This window comes from Procambarus clarkii, chromosome 9 (assembly GCF_040958095.1).
Source record: "Procambarus clarkii isolate CNS0578487 chromosome 9, FALCON_Pclarkii_2.0, whole genome shotgun sequence".
Taxonomy (NCBI): Eukaryota; Metazoa; Arthropoda; class Malacostraca; order Decapoda; family Cambaridae; genus Procambarus; species Procambarus clarkii.
In genome coordinates this window covers 20,542,360-20,550,242 of record NC_091158.1, presented here as the reverse complement: position 1 = coordinate 20,550,242, position 7,883 = coordinate 20,542,360, and the positions used below count along the sequence as shown (strand labels likewise).

At 35.2% G+C, this 7,883-nt stretch overlaps 1 protein-coding gene across 5 annotated transcripts in view; it reads right to left on the bottom strand.

Annotated features, from left to right (window-relative positions):
* The window catches only part of Fas1 (fasciclin 1), a 104,196-nt gene that overhangs the window by 29,428 nt on the left and 66,885 nt on the right, over positions 1-7,883 (bottom strand). For 4 of the 5 annotated variants that reach the window (XM_045755064.2, XM_045755068.2, XM_069321269.1 and 1 more), the window contains exons 6-7: positions 4,825-5,017; positions 111-271 (exon numbers count right to left, since the gene is read on the bottom strand). In XM_045755064.2, the coding sequence (XP_045611020.1) occupies positions 111-271; positions 4,825-5,017 (354 nt within the window). The remainder of the gene's footprint in view (positions 1-110; positions 272-4,824; positions 5,018-7,883) is intronic. The other variant, XM_069321270.1, reaches the window with a different exon arrangement.

Below are 7,883 nucleotides of genomic sequence, written 5' to 3'. Positions count from 1 at the left end.
AATTACACACACATATAAATATAAAGTAAACAAATTTTGATGTGTATTTGCCAAGTATCACAGTACCGTAAAAGAAAAAGAAAAACATAAAACATAATAGAGTACTGTACCTGAAGATATGAAATGATGCTAGATGCTACAACCATTAGTGGGCGATCAATAAGGTGGACAACACCATTCTTAACTGGAATGTTTTCTTTTGTTATTCTTGCCAGCACTGTGCCCTTGTTGTGTGAAATGTCACTAGCAATCGTATTACTTTTAACATAATCTGTGGACACATAGTAAATTACTTTCTTTCCTAGATATGATAATTATGCTGCAAATGAAAACAGTTCTTATTCATTGTTATGGTGGGATAAAATATCTACTGAGTAGCACTAGAATTTCAGTTACCAAAACAAAATTATATTTTAAGCTGTATCCATTAGCTATATCCATAATATTTTCTGCAAAAGCTTGCATATACAGTATGAAACCACTTAAAATCAATAATTAGCTTAGTCTACTGATGAAATTATGGTCCACATTTATTATCACACTAAGTAATCTCAGAGGATAAATGAACAGAGAAAAAGTTCTTATGGGGTTGCCATACATTAGTCATTGCACACCAGTCTGAAGCCATATTGACAAGAGCTCAGTTTATTACGTCATCGTGATGGGCATGACAATCGTCTAGGTTTATTATCCTTCCTAATAAATGGAAGGTCCTAATAAATGTGGACCTTAGCATCATCAGCAAACATGTTCATATAAATCTGTTCCTTCTGGTAGATGGTTTATGTAGACAATGAATATTACTGGTGCTAGAAGTGAACCCTGTAATTACCTAATTGGAGTTACAGGATGAGAGCGACGCTCGTGAAGTCCTGTCTTTCCAGCACTCTTTTGTCATATAAGCTTTGAAACTACCGAAAGTTTTGCCCTCCACAATCTTCTCACTTAACTTATTCCAACCATCTACTGTTTGCAAAAGTTAATTTTCTTATATTTCTTTGTCAGTTTTGTTTAGTTATCTTAAATCTATAACCTCTACAAGTTCTAGGTCCCAAGAATTCTTTACCAATTTTGTCAATTCCCATTACTATTTTGTATATAGTAATCAAATTGCTTCTTTTTCTTCTGTCTTCTAGCTTTGGTATATTTAATGCCTCTAACCTCTCCTCATAGCTCTTCTTTTTCAGTTCCAGAAGCAGTTGGGTCATGCTACCACAAGCTTGTTTATTTTTTAAAATGAACACCGTAGTTTAAAAGACATTATTTTATGTTATTTCCTTGCCTAACTCTCAGATCATTGTGAATAAATGACCAAATTTAAGTTTTGAGTAAATTTTCCTTGCCTAACTGTAGTTCAGTTCACTGCACAGTGTAACTGCAGAGTAAATCTTCATGTTTTCTTGCAACAATACAGGTCTATAATTAGAATGGTCTTATCTGCTACCCTTTTTGAAGATTGTTGGCCACCAGCTGTCAGTGGATGCCTTGTTCTTTAATCCTGTTTCTTTGGTCCCCTGTTCTAAGGCTCTCATTTCTCAAGACTTCTGCAGTGACATGAAATCTAGCCAGCCTGCAGTCTACCCTCGAGAACATGGTGTTACTACATATAATAATTTTAATTCATTGTGTCAGGGAACAGGAAGCCAGAGAGTGTATTCATACATATTTTGACTTTTATCGAGGTCCCCTCCCTACCCATCCAAGGCCGAATTACTGACCCCACCCAGGATGCAACCCAACAACAAGCTGACTAACTCCTTGGTACCTACTCACTGCAAGGTGGGCAGAAGCATTGGGTGAAAGGAAGTACCTACTCACTGCAAGGTGAACAGAAGCATTGGGTGAAAGGAAGTACCTACACACTGCAAGGTGAACAGAAGCATTGGGTGAAAGGAAATGTGCCCAAGTATTTCTGTCCCGTCCGGGATTCAAACCCGGAATTCTCGATTGTGCATCAAGAACGAACCCGACTGTACTACTGGGACCCCTTGGTATATGTGGCTTTGCAAAGCCATAAGTGATTTTGGCTGTGATCTTTTCCAACATGTCCTGGGCTGATATTCAGGCTCGAGGATTTGGGCATCCTAACAGGATTCTTGTAGCCCAGTATTTAGGTAATGTTCCCGGTCGTAGTCAGTCTTGTGTTGCATTGGGCCGTGTCTCCTGGCCGAGGTCCTCATCTCAATCCTAGTGCCTGCTGCCTCTCCTCTTCCTTAGAATGTCTCATTCTTGTTCTCTGTGGTTAGTTAACTTCAGGGAGCCACAAGGGGAGTCCCCCAAAAACCTAACATTGAATGTAATGAAACACCTCTTTCTGGATGAGCCCTGGTGGCTCCCTAATTTCTTCCCTCCCTCACATCGGTGAGTTCTTCATCAGCTCCAGAACTGAGATGGGAAGCTAGCTGAGGGCAGTGACCAGGCTGCCTGGTACTGGGATTTGGTACTAATGAGTTTGAGCTATTTTGAGGGAATCCCTGGTTCTGCATTAATCATTTGTGGAGTTGTTTGGTGGTTCTGAGGCTTTATTTTCTATGATCCCTCCAGTTGCCTGTAAGGTTCTGCTGACTTTCTGGAGTCTTTTCTCAGTAGGATGGTAAATTCGCACTCACTATGTTGGTGTCAGAACCCTTAAATGTAAATTGGGAAAATATATGTTATTCATAAATGGCTTTAGTTCTGATAACTTTGGCATATTATAACTCCTGATTATGCAGTACCACCACTACTCTGGTTTGGTCTACAGTTATGAATTGTTGTGTAATTAGGTATGTTATACACTTAAATTGAGTCATCTACTAGCCATGCTTTGATTACAATTACCAAAGAGAATTTATAGTCATTACTTGCAGTAGACACTAACATCATCATAGCCTTTGTTTGATCATTTATTTAAGTTAATTAATGACTTGTTATGGAGGTTTGTTAGTAAAGTACACTGTTAGCAATGTTTACTGTAGAATATTAAAAAAATTATTAAAATAAAATATCAGCGATGATTGCCATAAATGACCCAATTCAGAAACTATGCTTGACTGCATTTGGTAAGTGGGATTAATGTATTATAGTGGACTTATTACTATTAATATACTTTACAGCGATACTATACTGTTATGGCAAGTTGTAATGTACCTCTATTAGGCATCTTTTGTTATATATTGATGCCTAATACTAGCAACAATATATAACAAAAGACTAAAATAAAAAAATTCAGATTAATATTTGAAAATACTAAATCCAGTTTGAGTTACTTATAAAAAGGAATATTGAAAACTGAAAAATCTAGCATCGAATGTAATTAAATGTGGCTCCCTATAGCTATGTGGCTCCCTATAGCTATGTGGCTCCAAGAAGATTCCAGAACCTCGTAATGCACCCAAAACGGTGAAGAAGAACTGAACTCAAAGAAGCCTGATCCATAACTGAGGCATAAACCAGGTCTCTCAGGAGGTATGCACCAAGAGCCTTCCGAATCTCCACAGAGGCAATCTGAGAGGAAGGAAACCTCTGGAAGGATGTATCCGAGGAACCTAAAGGCACCTGGAAAAGATCCCGGAGGGGGGAGCACCCAACTCAAATTCATCAGGGATGGAGGATACAAAAGCCCCCAGCCCTGCAACAACAAACCCTACTCAGAAGGTACAAAGCCCCAGGCCCTTGTATACTGTACTTGAAGGAACACTTGGCCACCAACAAAGAGTGATTGGAAGACAGGACACCACGAGCATAGCTCTCATCCTGTAACTACACTTAGGTATTACACAACACAGCTGGCAAAGTCACAACTGCAAAGCCAGTCAATAATTTGAGGCCAGAGAGGACATGTGGACACCGGCACATCAGTATACGAATTGAGGGTGGTGCAGCCGGCTCACTTGAGCGGGGTTCCCCCTCCCCTTTGTTAGGGGTGGGGTGGGGTGCTAATGGGTGGGCACACTAGTTAGATTACAGGTTGCTTGTTTCATTGTTTTCTATTGGGGAAAGTTCTTTGGCTTTGATTAGACTTTGGCTCTGATCAGACTTTGGCTCTGATCAGACATAGGTTGCAATTTTAACCTACCGCCTACCTTTCTGGTGTTATCCCCGGTCAATGGCAGACAAGATAAACCTCTAAATATTGAGCTCATATGCCCATTGTTCCCTACGCCTCTCTGAGAGGGGCAGTTTCTAGCGCATAGCCCCCGGTAGGCACTCAAACTCCAACAACTGATGCCACGAAACTAATAGTATGGTACATGTCAGTTTGATAGCTTCAGGAAGCTGACAGGGCTCCCCAGTCTCTCTTTAGGCTCCCTACCTACTATGTTGTTACTAATTTTTATTTATTTTTATTTATAATGGCCCAGGATATATAAATAATATAAATATATAGATAATATAATATTAAAATATTGTATAAATATACTATAAATATATAGTTAATATTAATATTATAATATAAATATATAATCATCAAATATCAAATATATATATATATATATATTATATATATATATATATATATATATATATATATATATATATATATATATATATATATATATATATATATATTTGATAAAAGCCAAATGTGTATGAATACACTCTGGCTTCCTGTCTCCTGACACAATGAATAATAAACCGTTTGAAGAATATTTCTCATTTGAAATTATCTTTTTCCAGACTGAATGCCACATATACTTCCCATATAAAATTTATTTGTAATAACAAAAAATTAGATTACTGATACCTTGTAAAAAAAAAACATTAATTAATATATCTCAGAAAAATAATACTGTAAGTGCAACAAGAATGAGGTATAAATAAAATGGAAATCAAAATACTCACATGTTGTTTCCTGATTATCAGAATTACTGACATTTTCCACAGAGATAAACACCTTGAGGTTGTCTGTAAATGCCAAACTCTCGTACTGGATGTTTGAGTTTTCCACAGTGCGGGTGAAAAGAACATGTCCCGGAACAACATGGCCATGGATGACTTGCTTATCAATTAGTTCCTTGTCCGTGCGCATTACAAACTGCAGCAATACATGAGGACAATGTAAGAACATTGAGAGTTTTATGTGTTAAGTGATGAGCATTCTGACCCATATGTTATTCAAAACATTATTATAAAGCTGGAGGAGTGTGGGATAGATACAAAATTTGTATATTTTCTGACAAGAAAAATTTTTGACTAAAAATTTCTTAACATGAAAAATGTAGAGCAAAATAATATAGCATGAAGATTTATTTCACTCTGAAAGCACACAATACAAATATTAGGGGCATCTTGTACAAAAAATGTTTATTGTCATAAAACAAGTTTCTGGAAATAGGCAATAATAAGGGGAATTTCATATTTCAAGAAATCTTATAATGAGAGATAAATTTCAACTGGAAATTGTGTGTGTGTTATATTAGTATTACATATATAGATATACAGAATATATATATATATATATATATATATATATATATATATATATATATATATATATATATATATATATATATATATATAGATATATATATACAGTATATATATGTTGTACTGTACCTAGTAGCCAGAACGTCGTACTCGGCATACTATGCAAGGCCCGATTTGCCTAATAAGCCAAGTTTTCCTGTATTTATATATTTTTCAATTTATTTTTCTTATGAAATGATAAATCTGTCCATTTCATTATGTATATGTTAATTTGTTTAAATTTGAGTTAAAACTAACGTAGATATATGACCGAACCTAATCAACCCTACCTAACCTAACCTAACCTATCTAAACCTAACCTAAACTAACACAACTAAGTCAATAACTTATGTTTCTAATATAATATAATAATAATAATTCAAATAAAGTAATTGGAAACAATTTATTGAAAATAAAGAAAATCACTCGGCCTATTAGGGAAATCGGGCCTTGCATAGTAGCCGAGAAGTGCGTTCTGGCTACTATGTACGACATTATATGTATATATATATATATATATATATATATATATATATATATATATATATATATATATATATATATATATATATATATATATATATATATATATATATATATATATATATATATTTTCACAAACACACACACATATTTAATACTGTACACAGTTCCTGTTAAGGCCACTAGAGAAGCAGGCCCTCAGATAAATATATACAGTATATGTGTACAGGATTGTATTTTACTGGAAGGAAATAATTTAATTATTTAATTTCTATTTTCATTACCTGACCCAACACACATACACACAGGGTATATATATATATATATATATATATATATATATATATATATATATATATATATATATATACTGTATATATATATATATATATATATATATATATATATATATATATATATATATATATATATATATATATATATATATATATACAGTGGTACCTCGGAATGCGATTGTCCCTGTATGCGAGGTTTTCGGAAGGCGAGGTGTATTTACTCCAAAAATTTGTCTCAGAAGGCGAGGGTTACTTCGGGAGGCGAGTTTGGACGCGAGTTTGTTGATACGCGTACAGCCGACCTAGCGCGTTCGTCGCCCCTCCGCCCCTCAGTTTATTATTGTCTCGCGCTCAGTGACTACCCCCACATCAATTCTTCTCGCGGATTTTCAGTGTTTTGTTGGATTTTTGGTGATTTGTCTATACAATTTGTTATTATATATCTCACCATGGGTCCCAAGAAAGCCAGTGGTAAGGATAAAGGCCAGAAAGCTCATGTGAGGATGACAATAGAGGAGAAACAAGAGATCATTCGGAAGCATGAGAACGGTACACGTGTTGTTGAACTTTGTAGGCAGTACAACAAAGCCACATCAACAATATGCACTATACTTAAGAAGAAAAATAAGATTATGGGTGCTAAAGTGGCAAAAGGAGTAAGAACATTAACGGCACAAAGACCACAAATACTTGAAGAAGTGGAAAAGTTGTTATTAATTTGGATACACGACAAGGAGTTGAGGGGTGATAGTGTTTCGGAGGCCATTATTTGTGAGAAAGCCAGGGTGTTGCACGAAGACCTTCTAAAGAATACCCCTGCAACGAGTGATGCAGATAAGAAAGAGTTTAAGGCAAGCAGGGGCTGGTTTGAAAAATTTAGAAAGAGAAGTGGTATCCATAGTGTTACAAGGCATGGGGTTATGTGATGTGATTATGGAAGGGGACTCCCCTTCCAAACAGTAACTCCTCTCCTCCTCCCCCCTCCTCACCATCTTCCATACGCCTACAGCACTCGACAGCAAGGTAAGTAATAACTGGAACACAGTTTTGTAGGTTTATTTAGATGAATTAGGTAAATTAGGTATAAAAATTTAGTTTGATATGGGGTTTTTGGGGTAGTCAGGAACGGATTAATTCATTTCCCTTTATTTCTTATGGGGAAATTAACTTCGGAATGCGAGTTTTCGGAAGGCGAGGCGTCTCCAGGAACGGATTAAACTCTTATTCTGAGGTATGCCTGTATATATATATATATATATATATATATATATATATATATATATATAATATATATATATATATATATATATATATATATATATATATATATATAATCCACAGAGAAATGGCAAAGAGAGATGAACGTTTTCAGCCAATCTAGAGAGCGGCCGAAACGTTCATCTCTCTTTCCCATTTCTCTGTGGATTTTCCGCATACAAATGATCAGTATTTAGTGATCGTCAATTGCATATATATATGTATATATATATATTATATATATATATATATATATATATATATATATATATATATATATATATATATATATATATGTCGTACCTAGTAGCCAGAATGCACTTCTCGGCCTACTATGCAAGGCCCGATTTGCCTAATAAGCCAAGTTTTCCTGAATTAATGTATTTTCTCTAATTATTT